At 42.9% G+C, this 26,309-nt stretch overlaps 1 protein-coding gene and 1 pseudogene across 2 annotated transcripts; both read left to right on the top strand.

Annotated features, from left to right (window-relative positions):
• The first annotated feature begins 478 nt into the window (after positions 1–478).
• On the top strand, positions 479–14,977 carry LOC138592096 (signal transducer and activator of transcription 1-alpha/beta-like). 2 transcript variants are annotated; one of them, XM_069662716.1, is made up of 24 exons: positions 479–648; positions 869–996; positions 2,462–2,606; positions 2,716–2,811; positions 2,909–2,986; positions 3,079–3,157; positions 3,241–3,329; positions 4,513–4,664; positions 4,921–5,082; positions 5,185–5,277; positions 5,620–5,685; positions 5,782–5,811; positions 5,894–5,981; positions 6,141–6,182; positions 6,281–6,424; positions 6,525–6,626; positions 8,021–8,156; positions 9,022–9,062; positions 9,198–9,277; positions 9,410–9,549; positions 10,808–10,987; positions 12,697–12,760; positions 13,003–13,084; positions 13,280–14,977. In XM_069662716.1, exons 2-24 carry the CDS (start codon positions 869–871, stop codon positions 13,415–13,417), a joined length of 2,355 nt encoding a protein of 784 aa, XP_069518817.1. In that variant the 5' UTR covers positions 479–648; the 3' UTR covers positions 13,418–14,977. The 2 variants fall into 2 exon arrangements, with proteins under 2 accessions (XP_069518817.1, XP_069518818.1); XM_069662717.1 differs by having other exon boundaries at positions 13,003–13,109; positions 13,280–13,369.
• An 8,462-nt stretch (positions 14,978–23,439) lies between these two features.
• Positions 23,440–25,971, top strand: LOC138592038 (high affinity cGMP-specific 3',5'-cyclic phosphodiesterase 9A-like; annotated as a pseudogene).
• Positions 25,972–26,309: the final 338 nt, after the last annotated feature.

Here is a 26,309-nt window from a genome sequence, read left to right as displayed (position 1 = left end):
TTTTAATCAGTCAATAAATATATTTTAATTGGGAAATGAGAAGCAGTATAAACACTGCTAAAGAGGCAAATACACCTTTATCCAATAAAAGGCAAAGTACAGCTTTCTCACCTCCCTGACCCTGGATTAGTAAACCATATGCACATATGTAACAAAAGTTCCCATGCTATCAACAGGATATGTGATTATGGATGGCGGCGGAATTAGTGCATGTTTGTGTGATTGCTCATTGTTTAATGAAAAATGTTTTCCAGGCCAGTTTAATGTAGGACTTCGAAAAATATAGGGTTTAAAGCTTTAAACGTTGGGCACAACTATTTTTGCCAATGAGTTAGGACATCGTTGTCCGTTACACCACCCGAAAAAGAAGCAACCGATATCTCTGATGTTACCTTATTTTTGAAGGCGGAAATGAAAACTGTGAAACCACCGGCTGACTTGACATCGCTCATTCAACCATTTCTCGAGAATCACATGCTGCCTTTTGTGGGGGAGTGCCAGGTGCGTGTTGTTATTATAACAACACCCTCCTTCCTCCTGTCGTGTAGATACGCAAGAGACAGCCAGAGGAGTAGACGACACTGAAAATTAGGTTTTGCCGTTGTTTACCGCATTTCGACAAACAACAAAAACAGCGTCCGCTACGAGGTAAGCCATTTTTGCCTGCTACATACAGGAAACAATGTTACTGAGTTTGGAAATCTCTGTTTTGATCAGATATCAACCTAAAGGCTTTTAACGTTAAAAGTAGTTAGTCTACATGTTCGCGCATGTGGAAAAGCAGCCACATGCAGCAAATACTGCGATATTATTGTTAAACTCAGTCGAGGTTTCCAGACTTGTCACAGTTTTGATCGTCTACCGGCAGATGGCTCAGTGGCAGGAATTGCTGAAGCTGGACTCCGCTCTTCAGGGCAGAGTGAGTCAGCTGTATGAGAGGAAATTCCCCCGTGAGATCCGACACTACCTCTGCTGTCTGATAGAGAGCCAGGACTGGTAAGAGTTTCATAGGAATATAAAGTGTTGCTGAGGCTCCAAGTTTACAACTTTATTTATATACTAATCTCACTTTTGTTGGTTGATATTCACCAGGTTTAAAATAGGCTACACTTTAACTAATCAGAACTCGGATACGTTCCAAACATCCCGAATTTTCTACTTAAAATACACTCATAAATCATCAGCAATCGAAAATGTTATATGGTTGTTGTTTATATTATTATGTGATTCTTCTTCTGAAAACTAGGGTCACAAAACCACAGTACAGAGTACATGTCACTCATTTCCCTATTTGCCTTCTGACGAAATTCAGATACAACCACCATTCCCTGGATGAGTGTTTGTGAAAGTCCAGAGTAAAAGCTGTAAATCCTTCGTATGTTATTTTGACTTTATAGAAAATTAACATCTCATGTTTACTTTAAACACAAATGATGTAAATTAAGAACATAAGTGATTGATCAAAATGTGCCCAAAACTTTCCCCTTTGCTTCATCCATGCTTGATGAGAAAGGGGAAAGGCTCTACTGCAGATGATGTTGAGCACTGTGATTTGTTTATAAACATTTGGTAAAATATGCTTGAGAAATTAGGTGGAGTCTAACGTGAGTAACTATAGATCTAGATATCCTAGTAAAGTCATGTCACTATGAATGGATTGATCTGAATGCACTGTTACTGAAGTATTGAACACTATTTTTTAGAGGGGCGTAGTCGTTTAATTGCTGAATTGGCTCAATTTGCCATTTAAAAGACCCTTTTCTTTATTCATTACTGCTCACGGAGGCTTGTTTCTGCATGCTATCCACAACATCGCGGCTGCATCGCTTCCTGATTTCTCAAATTACGGGGCGGGCGGAGGGTCATAATAATAGAACGTGCGTGCGTTAATCGCACGTTAAAATAATTAGTGGCGTTAAAGGGAATGTGCTTTAACTTTGACAGCCCTAATGTAGACAGAATTAATCTTGTCACTGATGGTCTGGTTTGCTTTTGTAGGTCATATAGAGTAATCAGAATTATTTTGTCTGTTTCATAACCAGTGAAAAACTCCTCACAGGGGCTTTAAACAATGGTGACTGAGCCTATGGCCCACCAAAACAGCTCAGCATTCAAGTATACCAGGAGCCCTTTAAGAAAAGGATGGGCACCATTTTAACTCCAGTTCCTGTGTACAACATGTCACCCTGCAATTTTTATTGAATTGTTTGGTAACTCAGATTATGCAATCAGATTACAAATACACTCAGTTAAAGGGGAAGTTCACCCTTCTCCACGACCTGTGTAAATTTTAATCGGCTGATTTATAACCCAATCAGTTTGAAAAAGCTGAATCGTCCGCTACTTCGTTACCTGATTTTAATTTTAAACTACTTTGTGCCTCAGTTTTGATGTTGAATTATTTATTCAAAGACGGACACAATCCTGAAATTAATATACATTATCTGTTGCGCTCTTTCAGGGATTTGGCAGCTGTGGATGAAAATAAAGCGAGAACTTGTTTCCAAGCACTTCTGGTGTATCTGGAAGAACAGTGGAACTGTTGTGTCCTGGAGAACAACATGTTACAGGGACCTGATTTTCAGGGGATGAAAGTCTACATGCTGGTAAGGCAGACACATTTAACATGCCATGTAATAAATCTGTTATGAGACATGAAACATATTCTCATATTTCTTCTGTGTGTGTTTGATTATTTTTGTCCGTCTTTCCTAGAAACACTTTGAGTATTTCCCACTGAATTTGGCTGTTATCCTCTCTGAATGCCTCAGGGAGGAAAAGAAGATCCTGGCTTCAGCCTCTGAAGCAAGGGTAAGATGAAGCAGAGCTGCTGAAAATAAATGATTTCTGTTTAATGAAATATTCTACATGCCAATAAAAGAGTGAAATAAATATCCGTTTTCTTCAGGGTTGTGGAAGTTCAACCCTGGAGTCAAAATGGAGAGTGTTGGACAGCAAAATCAATGATATGAAAAGGCAGACCTCGGTAACTCCCTTAAATAACAAAGCAGATTTTGTGTTTGTGTTACCATCCTTTCTTTATCATCACATAACCTGTGAATTTGTTCTCCAATGCAGGAGGTAAAACAGGAAGTCAAGTCTCTGGAGGACCTGATTGAAAAGCTGAACTTCATACAGAAGAACTGGCAAAGCAGAGGTACGGAGGAGACATGAAGAAACACGTGGTGGGTTTGGTATTAACTCATTATTCATTATTAATGTCTCATGTGTCATTTCCAGTGGAGGAGCACGTTGGATTGCCCCAGTCCCAGGCTGTTGTGGAGGAGGAATGTCTTAAACAGGCCAACTTCATCACAAAAACTAAGCAGGTACTGTAGATGCATTCTTTGGAAGTTGACACATCAAAAACACTTTTATGAAGCACTTTAGTAATTAAGGGAGCATTGTGTAAGATTAATTATTATATAGCGGCGAGGTTACAGATTGTGACCAGCTGACAACACCTCTCCCTTTGCCCTTTCCTCTGTGGAGGACGATAACAAATCTGCCTGTAGGTCAAACCACTGTGATGTTGCGCTAAAAACACTTCCTGTTCGACGACTGGCAGAGTAACCACACAGTCCGCTATGTGTAATTTAAAAACATGATTTAAATCTGTTGTCATTTTTAGCCGTAAGTATAACATTAAAAGTTAACAGTTAAAAACTGTTAAACGTTCGGAGTTTTTTGTGCTGCATTTATTTGCTCTTTAATCAACCGAATCTATCCAACAACGACATCTCACTGCTCAAACTGACTTACACAGACTCTTTAGCATTCCCAACATCAACTTAACTAACTTACAGACCTGCTGTTATACTTTTAAATCAAAGACTCTGATTATAAAATCCTTTGTTCTGTGTTTTAACTAAGCTACGATTAATTTTAAAGACAGAGATGGCTCGCCGGCCTCAATGTTTGAGAGTAGCCTTGCTATCTCCACTATATTCAGATAATAGACTGTATAAAAAGATGGACGACATGACAGCTCCCGGAGAGTGAAGCCAAACCCTCTCAACAGTCATTGAAATTTCCATATCTGTGAACGTCTGCTTCAGACCAACACAAGAAGCTGTTCTGCTGTTAAACACGCTGACGTGTGGGATCCATGCTGGGGTTTTTTTCAGTAAGTTAAGTGTGTGTTTTGGTTCGCGGAAGTGGCCATGGCAGCTACACTCTCCAATCTCTACTGTGCAACTCTGGCTCCAAATGACATCCCCAGCGCAAGATGGCAATACACAACACCGGGGGCTATTTTTGCTTCAATTTCATACAGAGAGCAGATGGAGACACGTCATCCATCATTATATACAGTCATTGTTTCAGATGCTGACTCCATTTCTGGCTTAATCTGAAAATCCTGAACCCTTATCTGCTCGTAAACGATACTCGACACCCAAACAACAAGACATAACTATTTTCTCTTTACCTACATTTGCTAGTTATTTAATTGTATGTACGACCTGCCTCCTCATGTTCTTTACCGCTTGCTGTGCATAATTTGTCTTGCAGATGGTGCTGGAGCAGATCGTGCAAATTTTAAAAATGGGAGAGCAGACTGTAGTGACTCTGCAGGACGAGGAGCTGCCTGAGTGGAAGCGCAGGCAGCAGATGGCCTGTATTGGAAGTCTTGCTGACACTTCTCTGGACAATCTCGAGAAGTGGTATGAACTTATTTGTGCTTCATGTTTGAAAACATATCAATAGTTTTAAACAGGGAGAGGTTGAAACAAAAGAGCATTATTTTCTAACCTTTCTGACACTGATAGCCACTGCTTATGGTCTTAGTGGTGGTCCCCCTGTCTGGTGACTCTACCCAGTTAGAAACTTAGTATATTAAAGAAAATATCCACCTATCCTACCTTTTAAACCTCATACTTTGACAATCCTGATGTCTTAATTGTGATGTTGTTTGTGCAGGTTCACAACGGTTGCAGAAGTGCTTCTAATAATATGCAAACAGCTGCAGAAACTGCAAGACTTGATCAAGAAATACAACAGCACTGATGCCTCCAACCTCCTCGGTCCCATGGCAGAAATCAAGAGATTTGCATTGTCCTTGCTCCAAAGACTTCTTTCAATGTAAAACGTGGCATCAGGACTGTTGTGTGCTGTATACAGTTAATACACTCAGACTGACAATGGTATATCGTTGACATGTTTGTCTGTGGTCTTGCTTTGCAGTGCTCTGGTGGTTGAGAAACAACCTGTGATGGCGAGTTTACCACAGCGACCTCTTGTAATTAAGACCGGGGTGCGCTTCACAGTGACTGTGAGGTAAGGGCCTTACACATATTGCTCTCCAGTTTCATAAAGTAATTGTTCACTATGATTTCAGGAGTTTCATAAAAGAAAAAAGAAAGAATAAAGAAAAAATAACTTGTGATTTTATTTGTATAATTATGTTTCAATCAAACATGGATTAACCTATTCATCTCTAAACATGAGCTTTAGACCAGTGGTCCTCCATCCTCCATGCAGCCAGTCAGGAGGGGGCGATAGAGAGATTTTGGCTTCACTTTTAGGAATGTGTCATGCCCGTCTATCTTTTTTATACGGTCTATGGAACAAACCACAATTAAGATTATTCTGTAAGCGTCTGTTTCTTCTTCTTCTCAGGTTCTTAGCAAACCCCCAAGAATTCGTCCAGAAGTGCCTGCTCAAAGTCCAACCTGTGTTTGACAAGTAAGTCAAAGAAAACTTTGGGGTGAGCCTGTTTCTTTGTTTTTTGTTTGTATCATTTTCTCATCATTTTGTGTATCTTTTTTCTCTAAAAATAAGGGATGTTGAAGAAGCCAAGACAGTCAAAGGGTAGGTTCAGTTTGTCACTACTGATATTATTGCTAAACACATTTGTCGACACAGACACACTGATGGTCTAATGTTGTTTTAGGTTCCGTCAATTTGACTTCAGCAGCGACTATAAGTTGTTGGATGTGTACACGCCTGCTGGAGGATTGGTGGCAGAGTTTGGTCACATGGTATGAAACTCCACACACTGCCGAACTTCAGCTTTGATATATGAACATGAGATGCAGCAAGAAAAAAAAGATCTGTAATTTAAAGATGATAGTTAGATAGATGCTTTATTGTGATTGTAAACGTTACATAAATATATCAACATGTTTTTTTTTTATCAGTTACTCAAGGATACAAAAGGAAAAGTCAAAGGATCTCAAGAGGTAAGATATGATGATCAAATTATTTTAACTGCCATTTGTAAGTAGAAAAATATGTATATGTATTTTCTCACAATTCATCCTTTATGAAATATTTCCAGGCCAAAGTGATGGACCGGCCGGCCAGCAAAAGGAAAAGAAATCAGAGCGCAGAAGAACAGAGTCATCTGGCAGTTACTGAAGAACTCCACATGATTAAGTTTGTGACGGCGTTTCAGCACGCTGGACTGGATTTTAACATCGAGGTGAGACGGCATGAAGCGTAAATTACAGTCACATGCATTTTAATTTCTGCTACTCCCGAACTTAACTTATAACTGCTCCCCTCCTCTTGTGTTGGTCCAGACCAGCTCTCTGCCTCTGGTTGTCATTTCCAGCACCAATCAGGTCCCCAGCGCCTGGGCCACTGTCATGTGGTTTAACATGCTGTCCCAGAGCGAACCGAGGGTAATACCATCACACCACAACACAACAAATAAACCTCATGTTAAACCTCATGATAATGGTCATCCACGTCACACCACACAGACATATGTATGCTTTTTAGGTTTATGAACCGTAAACAGATCATTCTTTTTACTCTCTTCATATTTAGATGCATAAATTAGAATTTGCAAATTCAATTTTCTACATGTAGAGGGTATTTTCAGTATTTTTTAAATTGGGGCCCTATTTTTTTTTTTAAATAATTTAGCGTCTGCAAAGGTAAAAAAAAACAAATAAAGGTAGATTGTGTCAGCCAGCATCCGTGAAACAAGCTGTAATGGCTGAAATGTAATTCTTGCAGTCGAGTGCACTTAATCACCGTACGAGTGCTAATTTATGGCACAGATTGTTAATTTCAAGTGGCAGTAAGCAACATGAACAATCCAATGGAAAAAACATTCTGCCTCTCTGTATGACTCCGCAAAACATGCACACGCATTTTGCAACCAAATTTTGGTGTGTGTGTGTTTCTCTGCTGCAACGAGGCAAAGAGAGAGAGAGAGGAGAGACGCTGTTTATTCCAAAATGTACACTTTATTGCTGGCAAAATGTTCAAATACTACTTAAGTTATCCATCACTGTAATGACTCTTGGTGTGGACCACCTTTTTACCTCTAGGTGTTGGAGCTTAGTGCTACCGTGCGCTGTTACCCTAAGAGCTACCGTCACCTGTCAAGAAGGAACGGGGCAACCTCTGCATCGCTCTTCAGCCCCTTACACTCCCACTCGTCTGATCCCTCTTGTTATTAAGGGCTCTCTTTTGTAGCAATTTTCTCCTCCAAGGTCGCTAGTGTTTGAGTCACTGTGATTGGCTAGTTACGTGGAAAGTTAATCCTGATTGGTTGTTTGGTTCAGACAATACAAAGGGGCGCTCACAGTGACAGAATGCAATGATCAAAATTTGTTACTTTAACCAAATTCTTGTTGGAATAATGTTGCCTACTGTAGCTTTAACTATCTGACAAAACTACAGAAAAGATCCCCACAGAGAGAACCTTTTCTTTAAGGAAAGTTCCCTTTTTTAAAACCAGAAACAACACTTGCATCACTTTCTTATTTGTCTAACAAAGATAACAAAACGTATATATATAGGTAAAAACACTGTCTTGGTCAATGGAGTCTGGTGGCTTTGAAGAGAGCGATGTAACGCCTGTTTCAGATTAAAAAAGGGTTCTACCTTAACGTAAATTTTGGTAGCCTAAATGTTAGTCATAAGGACCACAAGACATTAACAAATAGGGTGAAGTGAGACACTGAATTAACCTTTTAACTTCTGTGCTCCATGTGAAAGTTAGTGAGGTAGACTTGATATTGTAGAACAGACTGTATTAAAAGACTGCGTCTTATTTCTGCAGAAGCTGTCCCTGTTTCTCGACCCTCCTTCGCTCCCCTGGCAGCAGCTGTCACAGCTTCTGAGCTGGCAGTTTTTGGCTGTTGGCCAACTGGGGCTCAACGAAAACCAGCTTTCCGTGCTGAGAGACAAATTTGTGGGTGAGTGTTAGACCTGCTTCCTCAGTAGATTTAAATCGTGTTGCTTTCCTGTTGTTGTTTGTGAAATGTAGTTCAGCTCTTATTAGCAAGTTAATGTAAAGAGAACTTCCGTGTTGAATAATTACACATTTTTGGAAATATGCTTTTAGATAAGACGAACCATGCCACTCCAGTGTCTCTGATAAACAGGAAGCCATATCTAGCAGCTAATTAGTTCAGTCTGTAGGGACTTGGCTTGGGAATCAGAGGGTGGCTGGTTCAAGTCTCGGTATGGAACAAACATGGAATTGGGACTGGTAGCTGGAGAAGTGCTAGTTCCTATCCTTGGCACTGTTAAGGTACCCTTGAGCAAGGCACCAAATCCCCAAACTGCTCGAGGCGCATGTTCATGTGCAGCCCCTTCACTCTGACATCTCTCCATTAATGCATGTCCATAGGGTCCTGTTTGTGCATGTTTGTATTTAGGGCCTATTTGTGTGCAGCATGAGTTTTAAAACTGAATTCCAATGTGTTTTTTCTCTATCTCTTCCTCTTTCTTTTTTTTCGTCGATGTCTGTCTTCTTCTTCTTCTTCCTCCTCTTTCTCCTCCTCCCTCATTCCTTTAGCATGAAGACTGATGAGTACAAACAACCCCTTGTAGTCGTGCTGCATAATATGCACGGAACTATCTAGAGCTAGAGCTAGTTTTTCCATTCTTTATGCTAAGCTTTTATAGATTCATACTGGCACAGATATTAGAAATGTATCAGTCTTGTAATCAGAATTTGTATAAAAAGTGCTACTAACATGTCAAACTGTTTCTCTAACACACAGTCAGTTTCAAAGTTGCACATTTTCATCATGTAATGCTCATGTTTCCTCACAGAGGATCCTGATGATCTTGTTCACTGGAAAGAGTTCTCCAAGGTGAGCTAGTTCTTTGTTGTATTGTAGTCGAAACCATGACATGTAGTTCTTCGCTGTGTTTCGTGTTTGTGTTTATTGTCACTACAACATCCCCCCTCCATTTACATGTTGACCTCTGCTGTCCTGTGCGGACAGATCGAGACCAGTGCCTGGTTTTGGATCGACGGGATCCTGGATTTGATCAAAAGACACTTATTGGATCTCTGGCGGGATGGGTAAGACATTAAAATACACCATTCACAATAATTATCACATTTAGTATGAGACAGTGATGCACAACCCAGTAACAAATGAGACCACTGAAACAATAGCACTGCCGTGTGTTGTCAACTCTGTGTGGGTTTCAGGTCCATCATGGGGTTCGTTAGCAGGGTGAAAACACAGGAGCTGCTGCAGGACAAACAGACCGGGACCTTTCTGCTCCGCTTTAGCGAGAGCAGCAGAGACGGAGCCATCACCTTCAGCTGGGTGGAGCACGCCAATGGTGGTATGTATTTACACACTGATCAGCCATAACATTATGACCACAGACAGGGGAAGTGAATAACGTTGATTATGTCTTTACAATGGCACCTTTCAGTGGGTGGGATATGTTAGGCAGCAAGTGAACATTTTGTCCTCTAAGTTGATGTGTTGGAAGCAGGAACGCGTTTTAGCAGCTGGGGGCGGCTGTTTGTAGTTGTTTCTGATGAGAGGGAAGCTTTTTGCGTGCTGCTCTTGCATTGCAGAGCGCCTCACTGTTTTCCGCTCAGCGTCTCGGGCTTTTGGGGAAACGCTCTGAGCGACTTGAGTTGAAAAAACAACTCGAAGCAGAAAAGTCATTGCCATTTTTTTCTCATTGTCCAATTGGATGAACTGGATGTAGAGGTGGGCCTTCTGTCAGTTTACAATATAACAGTTAGGTTAATGGCCGCTAATGATTCGGTGGTTGCCTTAACAACAGTAAAAAAGAAAAAGAGGCACAGCGAGCTGCTCTACTTTGAACCGTAGGCTTCAACAGATAAAAGGAAGTGCGGTGCGCCTCGCTCTGTCTGCTTGGGAGCTAAGGATGTGAGCAACTTTGACAAGGACCAAATTGTGATGGCTACACTGCGTTAAAGCATCTCCAAAACTGCAGCTCTTGTGGGGGTTCCCGGTCTGCAGTGGTCAGTACCTACCAAAAGTTAGCAACAGGGTCATTGATGCTCGTGGGAAGCGAAAGCTGGCCCATGTGGTCCGATCCAACAGAAGAGCTACTGTAGCTCAAATTGCTGAAAAAGTTAATGCTGGTACTGACCGAAAGGTGTCAGAACACACAGAGCATCACTCTTCGATGCATATGGGGCTACATAGCTGCAGACTGGTCAGGGTGTTCATGCTGACCCATGTCCACCACCGAAAGCACCTACAATGGACATGCGAGCATCACAACTGGACCACGGAGCAATGGAGGAAGGTGGCCTGGTCTAATAAATCACATTTTTAAAGTAATCTCAAAAATGAGGAAGAGATGATATCTGAGGTGTAGGGTTTATAGGGTAGCTGTGGGAAGAAGGCAGGCTGGATATTCATTGTCCTTCCACATAAGCCCATTCCTTATCCACAGCTAGAAATCTAAACAGCCTAAACAACCACCATGAGAATAAAACATTAAAATAATCATTGCTTTCTGGCCTGCATCCATTTGTTACTCCTAACTGGAATGAAATAATTTCCATACCACACCTTCAGATATTTGTCTTGTGTTTGCTTTTCTTTCTGTACAGAGACCCATGTGCATGCAGTCGAGCCCTACACCAAGCCAGAGCTGTCAGTCAATTCTCTGCCAGATGTTATTAACCGCTACAGCCTGAAGGACCATACGAACACAACCTGGAAACCTCTGCTCTATCTTTACCCCAACATCCACAAAGATGTTGCCTTCGGACGCTACTACAACACCTCAGGTATCGTCTCTTCCTCATTTTTGAGATTACTTTAAAACAATGAATGAACAGAAACTTTCCCAAAGTTGATGATCAGTTATTTTGTCCACCAGCACTTAAGGGATCTAAATTCCATCATAAATTGAATGATTAAAAAAACGTATTTGTACTATAAATAATGGAGGTAGCCACCTAGACCTCACCCAGTGGTTTATCGACTGTCTGAAGCCTGGAGTCGCCATGTCAATTTTTTTGGAGCCAGAATAGACCGTATTTGGAGGAGAGGGTGGAGCTGGAGAGGAGGGAGGGGTTAGCAAACGCAGAGTTATCAAAGCTAAGCAGTCTGTGCCTGTGGCTAATTGCTGACCGCAGTTGTTTATTTAATACACTAAAGAAGCTAATGGTGTGTAGAAAGCAGCAGACTTGACGCTCTCAACCTTATCTCCTGAGAGAGGATAGCGTGTGATCGACACAAACCGAATAACCTAAAATGAACAATCTCATCACTGAGGCCCACCGTTTACTCTGCAGGGAAAAGCCAACAGCAATCCTGAATCCCACGCATGAGCCTACCAAATTATATCAGTGTAGGACAAACGCTGAACAAGCTAACAAGCCAGGTATGGCAATGGCAGCATACCTGGTACTTGGTGCTAAAGTATCCAGATATTTTGGACGCCAGTTTGTGTAATTGACCCTTCGCTAAGCCACTCCCTTGAACGACCACTGTCCAGTCTTACATTAGCAACCGTAACTAGGCGCAGGAAGCCTGTCAAGCTTTCATACGGAATCTGCAAATCTGACAGATATCTTCAGAGTTTAGTCATATTTTTCACTTTTCCGAAGCAAAAAACTCGAGAGGAGAGATGTCGGACATGGATTATAAGTTGTGAAAGACAGTCAACTGCTCCCCGCTTGCCATCCTTCGCTACCAACACCGATGATATCAGCACAGCCTTTATTTTACCCCCCCTTGGTTTGTGGCAAAGCCTTTAGGAGATCCAGTGTTTGGATCAAGGCCACGATATTCAAGCAACATCCTGATGTGCTTTGAACAAAATGAAAAATTGAGATGATTTAGTTTTGCTAGCAATGGGCTAAAAAAATATTAGATAATGAATGCAATAGGGAGTCATAACTAAACATTAGCTTAAAATAAACAATATATTGCTGTGCAAGAACATTGTTGTTCCTGTATATGATTGTCCTTAACATGAATTGTCAAGACATGGGGTGCCTGATTTTTATGTCCTCTTCATTGTCAACACTACGCTGACAAATTATATTCTGGATGTTTCAAATGTGTATCGTCGACTTCTCTCTGATATTTGGGAACTATTTTTTTTTCCCCAGAAATTTGCTATTATTTCCCTTGGAACATCTCTCACTGTTATAGTTGAAAACGCCATAATAATTCCATGCCGGTGCGAAAGCTTGACAGGCATAGCAACAGTAACCAAGGGGGGCAGGATTTAGCAAAGGGTCAATTAACAGTTATTTGTCTCATATTTGCATAAAATAATCCCGGCCTAGTCTTTACAAGTACACCTGGTGACTGACTTTTAATGCAACAGCAGGAGACAAAATCCCCTCTTACTCTTTACATGTGATGATTCATGGATATTTAATGTAATGTTGTGATTGAAAATAAGTGTAATGTTCTTGTTGGCATGCTATTCTTTATTGAACATGAGCCCTGCATTATCCTCTAATCACCTCTGTTCATGCAGGAATGTCGACGTCTAAAAATAGCAAGGACGGATATGTACCCAAAAATTTCATCCCTGTTTCAGAGTAAGTAAGACGACAATAATCAATTTAATTTGAATAACTTTATTTACTTGACAACAATTTAACACGAGGGAAAATATGAAATCAAACAAAAAAAAAAACATGATTAAAAAGATAACAATTACAGAACCTTAAGTCCTCCTAAAATTGTATTTTGTCCTTCCTTAGAAGGGTTTTTAAAAAATATGTTATATTGTTGATGCTTTAAAGACATATTTGCCTAAATGTATGTGTCTTTTTCACAGCAATCCTACACCACCTGCGTCTCCAACGCGGGAGCTGGACATGATGGACATGATGGACATGGAGTCGAACAAAGACCCGAGTGTGGGTTATGACATTTGCTGCAATAGTAATTACCCTACATACCTTTCAGTATCATTCATTAATATTTGTGATCCATTGTTAATATGAAAATACACTTTTTTTTTAAAAATAGTCCAGATAGTTTGATTTGCCTTGTTTCTATGCCACAACTTTTCCTCAGCAGTCAATTGACAGAATATTTTTGTTTCCTTGTAGATGGATGGTAAACAAGTGATACAGGAACTCTTCCCAGATTTGCTGTTATACTCACCTGGACGCCCTGACTTCTGCACACCTTATCAAGAGACGCCTACAATTTACAGCGCTGCTGTCAATTCTCAAAACTGCGTCTGATTCTGAGACATTGAACCTGGCACGGCACATTTTTGAAATGTTGTGGATGAAGTACGAGGAACATTTTTTGGAACAGATGTCAGTCAGAAAACAAAACAAGGTCTCGTAAAAACACGGAGCAAAATTTGAGAATTAGATTGTACATACATACACTTTCTGATATTTACATGTAAATTTTGAAAACAATAAGATTGTTTGAAGATATCACAAAGTATGGAATACTACCAGAACTTGTTCCTAAAATTGAGCGAAAGGGGCGGGCCTGACAGCATAATAAGAATCCTGGCATATTGGTATGCCAACCAGAGTATGCAGGTCAAATGGGGCAATAGATTCTTTGCTCCCTTTGGGGTTGGTAATGGAGTTCGAGAGGGGCGGCTTCTTTCACCAGCTCTCTTAAATGTTTGTATATATACGAGTTAATTATCCGAGCAACTCAGAGGTTGCAAAACTGGCTGTAGCATCTTAGTAACACCTTATTAGCAGTGTTGGGTTTCAACAGCTGCTGAATGTATGCTCTGAGTATCCATCAGAGCAAGTGTTAAGTGTTTGTAACAAAACGAAATATCTGGGGCACTTCATTACAGATCAGATGTCTGATGATGATATATATAGGCAGTTCCGTACATGCCCAAGCTAACATGTTGGCTAGGAAATGTGTTCAGACCATGTCAAGATGACCCTCTTCAGAGCGTATTGCACTCCTCGGTATATACTGCCCCCCTGTGCGTCACGTTTAAAAAAGTGAGCATGCATGAAATTTAGGTAGCATACAATGACTGTATGAGAAGTTACTTGAAAAACGTATGTGGTGCAGTGCTAGTGAAATGTTTTGTATTGCAGGAGTCCCCACTTTCTATGCTCTGCTGAGTAACATAATGTATACATTTATTTTTTTAATCACCTGAATGACTCCAAGAATGTTATTATGTTGTTAACTGATCCTATGTTCTGTGTTTTGTAATACCAGTCAGCCCTGTGGAAATATTGGTATAACTGTATTTTATAAAAAAAAATAGAATGTTTTTGCCCCTTTTTTTGTTCTGTTTGTATTGTACCTTGTTTTTGTTGTATGGTTTTTTTAACTAATGGACCTTGACTCTGACAAAGATGAACTGAACTGTACTACGATTTTGATTCAGTTAAATTCAGAGGCCTGCAGTCGATATGAGACCATGTTATATACTCCTTTAAAGAAACTTTTTAATTACATTTATATCAATCTATCCATCCATCCATCCTTATCCTGTTCAAGGTCGCAGGGCGCTGGAGCCTATCCCTGCCGTCATTGGACGAGAGGTGGGGTTACACCCTGGACTGACTGCCAGTCTATCACAGGGCTTACACATAGAGACAACCATTCACACTCACACCCTCACCTATGGGCGATTTAGAGTCTCCATTTAACTGAATGAGCATGTGTTTGGACTGTGGGAGGAGGCCAGTGTAGAAAAAACTTTATATATTAATATATATTTTTAAGTAAAAAAGGGAGGAGGTGTGCTTTGTTGTAAATTGTAGCACAAATGTGCCATTTGAATGTCAAAATAAAGGTGTATTGCAAAGATGATGATAAAGATGTTTTTTATTTGAATCAATATTATTAGATTGTTGATCATCCAGATCATATTACCTCTGCTTAATTAAGAGGGTAATAAGGATCTGCTAAATGCACGTGTGACACAAACATAAAAGTACTTTTAAGATATTTGGTGGAATGTAAAAAGTGGTTCTGAAAAAATTATTTGTGGTTTTCTAAATTATTGAGTACAATAATTGCACAAGCTGATCTCTGCATGTTAGGTTCAACGTTGTACTTTTAATGTTTTTTTTTACCTTTGTTTCTTAAAATTAATACAGCCGCACAGTTTAGTTCACAATGTTGTTCTTCCAGTGCTGTTCCTGCTATTCAAAGGGCACATTGGTGAGATGGGCACACAAAGGCGAGTTCACAACACGCACTCCTCTGCTTGTCACTCACACAGGGACGCACAGCATCGCTCCTCCTCATAAAACCTGATAATAAAGCGGATACAGATCCTCAGCTGGTCGCGTTTCTGCAGAGATGAGACTGAGAGAGAGAAAGAGAGAGAGAGATAACCGTCCCCCACCCTAGATCTGAAACTCCGAACCTTTAAGTTCAACCTTTGAACTTAAGGGTTCGGAGTTCGTTCACAATGCTGTTCTTCCAGTGCTGTTCCTGCTATTCAAAGGGCGCATTGGTGAGATGGGCATACAACGGCCAGTTCACAACACGCACTCCTCTGCTTGTCACTCACACAGGGACGCACAGCATTGCTCCTCCTCGGTCTGCCGGCCTGTTGGCCAATTCCTAGTTTTCCTTTTCACACCTGCTGATTTTTTCAAACACAAATGCTTTTGGTATCTCTGATAGATTATTGCTTTTTTTTAACCTCACTATTATCTTCATTATATTATATTATTATATTATATTATATTATATTATATTATATTACTATTATCTTTCATCCATGGATGGATGATCCATTCATCCATCCAGCCATCTATAGATACATCCATCCATGCCTTCATCCATCGTCCTGGCCACTTCCCTACCGCTTCCGCTTGCTCTCTGGCTCAGCGGTCTGACCTGCATGGTGGAATGTGATCCGACCCGGACTGTGGAGAGGTCTGTGTATTTTATCTGTCTTGTCTACCTGTCTTTCTGTCTGTCTATTCATGCATCCACCCATACATCCATCCATCTATGCATCCATGCATCTATATATCCATCCATCCATCCATCCAACTATGCATCCATCCATCTATACATACATCAATTATGGATGGATGGATGATCAATTCATCCATCCATCCATTCATCCATCCAACTATACACTCTACCTGAAATAGAGAAACAGAGAGAGAAATAAACCCACCCCACCCTAGCTCTGAAACTCCGAACCTTAAACCTGATAATAAAGCTGATTTTTTCATTTTTTCAATTCATCCATCCATCCATCCATCCATCCAACTATACAGGCATCCATTATGGATGGATGGATAGTAGGATGGATGATCAATTCATCCATCCATCCATCCATCCATCCGTCCGTCCGACCCGGACTGTGGAGTGGTCTATGTATTATATCAGTCTCTCCTTACTCTCATGGCTCACGCAGCTCCTATTTAAAACCTCGGTTTTTAAAAAATCATGACGTCAGAATGACGCCACTGACCAACGGCGCGGATCAGCTGCACATGTGCCACCAGGTAATTCGTCCTTTTATCTATGATGGAACGTTGTGGAATCGGTAGAAAAACAAAGGGTTCGGAGTTCGTTCACAATGCTGTTCTTCCAGTGCTGTTCCTGCTATTCAAGGGGCCCATTGGTGAGATGGGCACAAAGCGGCCAGTTCACAACACGCACTCCTCTGCTTGTCACTCACACAGGGACGCACAGCATCGCTCCTCCTCATAAAACCTGATAATAAAGCGGTAAACCCACCCCACCCTAGCTTTGAAACTCCGAACCTTTAAGTTCAACCTTTGAACTTAAGGGTTCGGAGTTCGTTCACAATGCGGTGCTGTGCATCCCTGTGTGAGTGACGCACAGCATCGCTCCTCCTCATAAAACCTGATAATGAAGCTGCTCCAGATCCTCAGCTGGTCGCGTTCCAGCACCGACCCGGACTGTGGAGAGGTCTATGTATTTTATCTGTCTTATCTACCTGTCTTTCTGTCTGTCTATTCATGCATCCACCCATACATCCATCCATCTATGCATCCATGCATCTATATATCCATCCATCCATCCATCCATCTATACATACATCAATTATGGATGGATGGATGATCAATTCATCCATCCATCCATCCATCTATCCAACTATACATACATCAATTATGGATGGATGGATGATCAATTCATCCATCCATCCATCCATCCATCCATCCATCCAACCATACATGCATCCACCGTCCTGGCCACTTCCTGCATGGTGAGTAGGCCCATCGTCCCAGCCTTCCCTTACCGATTCCCTCTGGCGCCAGGGCTCAGCGGCTTTGAACCTTTATGGTGCCCTGGCTCAGCGGTCTGACCAGCATGGTGCAGTGGCCCAGACTGTGGAGAGGCCTGTCTATGGTTGGATTGATGGATGGATGGATGGATGGATCCATTCATCCATCCAACTATACACTCTACCTGAAATAGAGAAACAGAGAGAGAGATAAACCCACCCCACCCCGCCCTAGCTCTGAAACTCCGAACCTTAAACCTGATAATAAAGCTGCTCCAGATCCTCAGCTGGTCGCGTTCCTGCACAGATGAACCTGAAAGAGAGAAAGAGAGAGAGAGATAAACCCGCCCCCCCCCCCAGCTCTGAAACTCCGAACCTTAAACCTGATAATGAAGCTGCTCCAGATCCTCAGCTGGTCGCGTTCCCGCACAGATGAACCTGAAAGAGAGAAAGAGAGAGAGAGATAAACCCGTCCCCACCCTAGCTCTGAAACTCCGAACCTTAAACCTGATGATAAAGCTGATTTTTTCATTTTTTCAATTCATCCATCCATCCATCCATCCAACTATACAGGCATCCATTATGGATGGATGGATAGAAGGATGGATGATCAATTCATCCATCCATCCATCCATCCATCCATCCATCTATCCGTCCGTCCGACCCGGACTGTGGAGAGGTCTATGTATTTTATCTGTCTTATCTACCTGTCTTTCTGTCTGTCTATTCATGCATCCACCCATACATCCATCCATCTGTGCATCCATGCATCTATATATCCATCCATCCATCCAACTATGCATCCATCCATCTATACATACATCAATTATGGATGGATGGATGATCGATTCATCCATCCATCCATCCATCCATCCATCCAACCATACATGCATCCACCGTCCTGGCCACTTCCTGCATGGTGAGTAGGCCCATCGTCCCAGCCTTCCCTTACCGATTCCCTCTGGCGCCAGGGCTCAGCGGCTTTGAACCTTTATGGTGCCCTGGCTCAGCGGTCTGACCAGCATGGTGCAGTGGCCCAGACTGTGGAGAGGCCTGTCTATGGATGGATGGATGGATGGATGGATGGATCCATTCATCCATCCAACTATACACTCTACCTGAAAGAGAGAAACAGAGAGAGAGATAAACCCACCCCACCCCGCCCTAGCTCTGAAACTCCGAACCTTAAACCTGATAATAAAGCTGCTCCAGATCCTCAGCTGGTCGCGTTCCTGCACAGATGAACCTGAAGGAGAGAAAGAGAGAGAGAGATAAACCCGCCCCCCCTCCCCAGCTCTGAAACTCCGAACCTTAAACCTGATAATAAAGCGGATACAGATCCTCAGCTGGTTGCGTTCCAGCACCGACCCGGACTGTGGAGAGGTCTATGTATTTTATCTGTCTTATCTACCTGTCTTTCTGTCTGTCTATTCATGCATCCACCCATACATCCATCCATCTATGCATCCATGCATCTATATATATATCCATCCATCCATCCATCTATACATACATCAATTATGGATGGATGGATGATCAATTCATCCATCCATCCATCCATCTATCCAACTATACATACATCAATTATGGATGGATGGATGATCAATTCATCCATCCATCCATCCATCCATCCAACCATACATGCATCCACCATCCAGGCCACTTCCTTACCGCTTCCGCTGGCTCTCTGGCTCAGCGGTCTGACCTGCATGGTGAGTAGGCCCATCGTCCCAGCCTTCCCTTACCGATTCCCTCTGGCGCCAGGGCTCAGCGGCTTTGAACCTTTATGGTGCCCTGGCTCAGCGGTCTGACCAGCATGGTGCAGTGGCCCAGACTGTGGAGAGGCCTGTCTTTGGTTGGATTGATGGATGGACGGATGGATGGATGGATCCATTCATCCATCCAACTATACACTCTACCTGAAAGAGAGAAACAGAGAGAGAGATAAACCCACCCCACCCCACCCTAGCTCTGAAACTCCGAACCTTAAACCTGATAATGAAGCTGCTCCAGATCCTCAGCTGGTCGCGTTCCAGCACCGACCCAGACTGTGGAGAGGTCTATGTATTTTATCTGTCTTATCTACCTGTCTTTCTGTCTGTCTATTCATGCATCCACCCATACATCCATCCATCTATGCATCCATGCATCTATATATCCATCCATCCATCCATCCATCCAACTATGCATCCATCCATCTATACATACATCAATTATGGATGGATGGATGATCAATTCATCCATCCATCCATCCAACCATACATGCATCCACCGTCCTGGCCACTTCCTGCATGGTGAGTAGGCCCATCGTCCCAGCCTTCCCTTACCGATTCCCTCTGGCGCCAGGGCTCAGCGGCTTTGAACCTTTATGGTGCCCTGGCTCAGCGGTCTGACCAGCATGGTGCAGTGGCCCAGACTGTGGAGAGGCCTGTCTATGGTTGGATTGATGGATGGATGGATGGATGGATCCATTCATCCATCCAACTATACACTCTACCTGAAATAGAGAAACAGAGAGAGAGATAAACCCACCCCACCCCGCCCTAGCTCTGAAACTCCGAACCTTAAACCTGATAATAAAGCTGCTCCAGATCCTCAGCTGGTCGCGTTCCTGCACAGATGAACCTGAAAGAGAGAAAGAGAGAGAGAGATAAACCCGCCCCCCCCCCCAGCTCTGAAACTCCGAACCTTAAACCTGATAATGAAGCTGCTCCAGATCCTCAGCTGGTCGCGTTCCCGCACAGATGAACCTGAAAGAGAGAAAGAGAGAGAGAGATAAACCCGTCCCCACCCTAGCTCTGAAACTCCGAACCTTAAACCTGATGATAAAGCTGATTTTTTCATTTTTTCAATTCATCCATCCATCCATCCATCCAACTATACAGGCATCCATTATGGATGGATGGATAGAAGGATGGATGATCAATTCATCCATCCATCCATCCATCCATCCATCCATCCATCCGTCCGTCCGACCCGGACTGTGGAGAGGTCTATGTATTTTATCTGTCTTATCTACCTGTCTTTCTGTCTGTCTATTCATGCATCCACCCATACATCCATCCATCTGTGCATCCATGCATCTATATATCCATCCATCCATCCAACTATGCATCCATCCATCTATACATACATCAATTATGGATGGATGGATGATCGATTCATCCATCCATCCATCCATCCATCCATCCATCCATCCAACCATACATGCATCCACCGTCCTGGCCACTTCCTGCATGGTGAGTAGGCCCATCGTCCCAGCCTTCCCTTACCGATTCCCTCTGGCGCCAGGGCTCAGCGGCTTTGAACCTTTATGGTGCCCTGGCTCAGCGGTCTGACCAGCATGGTGCAGTGGCCCAGACTGTGGAGAGGCCTGTCTATGGATGGATGGATGGATGGATGGATCCATTCATCCATCCAACTATACACTCTACCTGAAAGAGAGAAACAGAGAGAGAGATAAACCCACCCCACCCCGCCCTAGCTCTGAAACTCCGAACCTTAAACCTGATAATAAAGCTGCTCCAGATCCTCAGCTGGTCGCGTTCCTGCACAGATGAACCTGAAAGAGAGAAAGAGAGAGAGAGAGATAAACCCGTCCCCACCCTAGCTCTGAAACTCCGGACCTTAAACCTGATAATAAAGCTGATTATTTCATTTTTTCAATTCATCCATCCATCCATCCATCCATCCATCCAACTATACAGGCATCCATTATGGAAGGACGGATGATAAATTCATCCATCCATCCATCCATCCATCCGTCCGTCCGACCCGGACTGTGGAGAGGTCTATGTATTTTATCTGTCTTATCTACCTGTCTTTCTGTCTGTCTATTCATGCATCCACCCATACATCCATCCATCTGTGCATCCATGCATCTATATATCCATCCATCCATCCATCAAACTATGCATCCATCCATCTATACATACATCAATTATGGATGGATGGATGATCAATTCATCCATCCATCCATCCATCCATCCAACCATACATGCATCCACCATCCAGGCCACTTCCTTACCGCTTCCGCTGGCTCTCTGGCTCAGCGGTCTGACCTGCATGGTGAGTAGGCCCATCGTCCCAGCCTTCCCTTACCGATTCCCTCTGGCGCCAGGGCTCAGCGGCTTTGAACCTTTATGGTGCCCTGGCTCAGCGGTCTGACCAGCATGGTGCAGTGGCCCAGACTGTGGAGAGGCCTGTCTATGGTTGGATTGATGGATGGATGGATGGATGGATCCATTCATCCATCCAACTATACACTCTACCTGAAATAGAGAAACAGAGAGAGAGATAAACCCACCCCACCCCGCCCTAGCTCTGAAACTCCGAACCTTAAACCTGATAATAAAGCTGCTCCAGATCCTCAGCTGGTCGCGTTCCAGCACCGACCCAGACTGTGGAGAGGTCTATGTATTTTATCTGTCTTATCTACCTGTCTTTCTGTCTGTCTATTCATGCATCCACCCATACATCCATCCATCTGTGCATCCATGCATCTATATATCCATCCATCCATCCATCAAACTATGCATCCATCCATCTATACATACATCAATTATGGATGGATGGATGGATGGATGGATCCATTCATCCATCCAACTATACACTCTACCTGAAATAGAGAAAGAGAGAGAGAGATAAACCCGTCCCCCCCTAGCTCTGAAACTCCGAACCTTAAACCTGATAATGAAGCTGCTCCAGATCCTCAGCTGGTCGCGTTTCTGCACAGATGAACCTGAAAGAGAGAAAGAGAGAGAGAGGGATAAACCCGCCCCACACTAGCTTTGAAACTCCGAACCTTAAACCTGATAATAAAGCTGCTCCAGATCCTCAGCTGGTCGCGTTTCTGCACAGATGAACCTGAAAGAGAGAAAGAGAGAGAGAGAGGGATAAACCCGCCCCACACTAGCTCTGAAACTCCGAACCTTAAACCTGATAATAAAGCTGCTCCAGATCCTCAGCTGGTCGCGTTTCTGCACAGATGAACCTGAAAGAGAGAAGGAGAGAGAGAGACAAACCCACCCCACCCTAGTTTTGAAACTCCGAACCTTAAACTTGATAATGAAGCTGCTCCAGATCCTCAGCTGGTCGCGTTTCTGCACAGATGAACCTGAAAGAGAGAAGGAGAGAGAGAGAGATAAAAGGTTTTTTAAAGAATCATGACGTCAGAATGACGCCACTGACCAACAGCGCGGATCAGCTGCGCATGTGCCACCACGTAATTCGTCCTTTTATCTATGATGGAACGTTGTGGAATCGGTAGAAAAACAAAGGGTTCGGAGTTCGTTCACAATGCTGTTCTTCCAGTGCTGTTCCTGCTATTCAAGGGGCCCATTGGTGAGATGGGCACAAGCGGCCAGTTCACAACACGCACTCCTCTGCTTGTCACTCACACAGGGACGCACAGCATCGCTCCTCCTCATAAAACCTGATAATAAAGCGGATACAGATCCTCAGCTGGTCGCGTTTCTGCACAGATTAACCTGAAAGAGAGAAAGAGAGAGAGAGATAAACCCGTCCCCACCCTAGCTCTGAAACTCCGAACTCTAAACCTGATAATGAAGCTGCTCCAGATCCTCAGCTGGTCGCGTTTCTGCACAGATGAACCTGAAAGAGAGAAAGAGAGAGAGAGAGATAAACCCGTCCCCCCCCCCAGCTCTGAAACTCCGAACTCTAAACCTGATAATAAAGCTGCTCCAGATCCTCAGCTGGTCGCGTTTCTGCACAGATGAACCTGAAAGAGAGAAAGAGAGAGATAAACCCACCCCACACTAGCCTTGAAACTCCGAACCTTAAACCTGATAATAAAGCTGCTCCAGATCCTCAGCTGGTCGCGTTTCTGCACAGATGAACCTGAAAGAGAGAAGGAGAGAGAGAGACAAACCCACCCCACCCTAGTTTTGAAACTCCGAACCTTAAACTTGATAATGAAGCTGCTCCAGATCCTCAGCTGGTCGCGTTTCTGCACAGATGAACCTGAAAGAGAGAAGGAGAGCGAGAGAGATAAAAGGTTTTTTAAAGAATCATGACGTCAGAATGACGCCACTGACCAACAGCGCGGATCAGCTGCGCATGTGCCACCACGTAATTCGTCCTTTTATCTATGATGGAACGTTGTGGAATCGGTAGAAAAACAAAGGGTTCGGAGTTCGTTCACAATGCTGTTCTTCCAGTGCTGTTCCTGCTATTCAAGGGGCCCATTGGTGAGATGGGCACAAAGCGGCCAGTTCACAACACGCACTCCTCTGCTTGTCACTCACACAGGGACGCACAGCATCGCTCCTCCTCATAAAACCTGATAATAAAGCGGATACAGATCCTCAGCTGGTCGCGTTTCTGCACAGATAAACCTGAAAGAGAGAGAGAGAGGAAAGTTGAATCTACCTTGGGAGGAGAGAGAGAGAATCTACATATAACCTCGGTTCGAAAGATCAGTGACATCATATTATCGTCATGTGTTCCTTCCTTGTACGTAAGTAATGATGTCATATTTCTGGAATCAGCAGCGACCAGTGACATCATGATGCCAGCTCTCAACGCACAGTTGTCAGTTAAGTAAAGTTAAAAGTTAAAAATGATGATCAATATATTAAATATGGATCAGATTTTGCTGACAGCCGCACGTGGAGTAAAAAGGAGCTTCAAGAAAGCAGTTTAGTTCACAATGCTGTTCTTCCAGTGCTGTTCCTGCTATTCAAAGGGCGCACTGGTGAGATGGGCATACAAAGGCCAGTTCACAACACGCACCCCTCAGCTTGTCACTCACACAGGGACGCACAGCATCGCTCCTCCTCCTGAGGAAATATCGTTTAGTGACACAGTGAAATAAAGTTATGGGGACAAGCTTTCCCCCCTCTTCTCCTCGCATCATCATACTGCTTTCGGTTTGGTGCTGATGTGGTGGTGGTGCCAAAAGACGTGGACAAGCTCCACATGCCAAGCTCTCCATCAGAGAGAGAGAGTGAGAGTTTCATATCATTAAAACACATGACTCTTTGTTATGTAAAAGGGTTGGCTAAAGTACAAAACAAACAGCTTTGGGACAAAAGAAGCATCTGTCTGTTGAACATATTACAGCATTTAGCAGCTAAAGAGCCGGAAATGTCAGTTAGGATGTGTTGTGGTTGTAGTTTTGTTCACGGCTCATGCACAGCCTGAAGTAAAAAAAAAAGGAGACTTTCTTCTTTAAAGAAAACTTCTGTATAGGAAGGTTTGGAAACAGATTATTAAGAACCTTAACATTACAGAAATGAGCAAAGTCCCAAGTCAGGTGAAGTAGAATAAGACGAGAAAAAAACGTGTTGATGGATGGGCCCTACAAACAAAGGACTGCCTTTGGGGAGCAGAGTTTGAATACTGTGTGATAACAAAAGTCAACGATGACTTCTATTAAATTAGTATCCCAGCTTCACGTATGCACTAATGTCACATACAGAATGTAACTCATGTAAGGACTTTTGTGTACTTTATTGAACAGAAACCATTTTTTTCTGAACCTAAACAAGAAGTTTTGTTACATAATCCTAACCAGAGGGGCTCATTCAGGAAGTGCTCCTGTGGGTTGTATAGGAGGATCGGTACAATCAACTCATATGATGGATGTAATGGTTGGAGGACTTTAATCTTTCCGTAGATGGTCGCCTGCTTTCTCCAAATGATTTGCAAGAGAATACCTCGGGTCCCTGTTCGGCATGTGTCTGTTTCTTTCTCTCTGAGGTGTATGGTTTGATCTGGCTCACTGACCTGAGGAGTAAGATGGACAACACCGACCTGCTGATCATGCTGACCTCTGCAGTCAGCCATGACCTTGACCACACAGGATACAACAACGCCTATCAGGTATAGATACATTCCCTCTGTGTGCTTTTTAGACAGCCTTCCCTGTTCCCTCCAGTTGTGTGAATGTCACCTTCTCATTTCTGTTCAGTTTGTGTAGTTATCTGCTGAGGATGGAGCATCAATGCATACAGAACTACTTCAACATCAACTCATTTTGATCCCAATCAGAAAGTCTAACAAGTATCTGACCCTCTTTCAGATCAATGCTCGGACTGAACTCGCGCTGCGCTACAACGACATCTCTCCACTGGAGAACCACCACTGTGCTGTAGCTTTCGAGATACTGGAGAAGGTAAGGAAGACAACTCGCTGTCTGTGCAAAGCTTTCTGTTCACGCTGCCATTAAACATACATTTTAGTTTAGGGATTTGAACTGAACCCGCATAAGAACCAGGGCTAAGGTAATAAGATTAAACCTCTCAACTACGCAATGAACATGTTCCTGTTTTGTAGACAGAGAGCAACATCTTCAGAAATGTCTCTATGGATCAGTACAAACGGATTCGAGAAGGGATCATCAAGTGAGATTATCTTTCCATTTCTGTTAGCATGCACATTTTCTCATTAGGGTTAGCCGAGCAGCCGATCATATATGATTTATTCTGCTGTAACTGCAGATGCATTCTGGCCACCGACATGACGAGGCACAACTAGATTCTCAACAAGTTCAAGTCCATCCTGCCAGCTTTTGACTTCACCAACAAGGACCACAGAGACGTGGTAAGTTGAGAATGTAAGACAAGGGAGCAGGACACAATATGTTCAACGGGCAGATGCACTGAGAAATTCATGTGTCATCTTTTTGTTTCGCATTTGAGGGATGAATTAAGAATAGATAATACTGAAACAAGAAACAATGCACCTTTAAACGTATACTGAGCCGATGTTGAATCTTAAATGTATAATTCATTGTTTTGCGTTAATAAAAGTGAAAACTACCTGACTGATCGGGTGCTGATTTGACAGACAAAAAATTAAGTAAACCACGATTAACCCAGTGCATGTGATTTTAAAAATCTGCTCCATCTGATTTGATTCATTTTCTATATAGGAAAAGTACTGTAGTT

Source organism: Semicossyphus pulcher, unplaced genomic scaffold, assembly GCF_022749685.1.
Source record: "Semicossyphus pulcher isolate SPU_LCO1_2020_fin unplaced genomic scaffold, fSemPul1.0.p SCAF_15, whole genome shotgun sequence".
NCBI classification, from domain to species: Eukaryota; Metazoa; Chordata; class Actinopteri; order Labriformes; family Labridae; genus Semicossyphus; species Semicossyphus pulcher.
The sequence above is the reverse complement of the archived record's forward strand: the minus strand, read 5'-3'. Positions and strand labels throughout refer to the sequence as shown.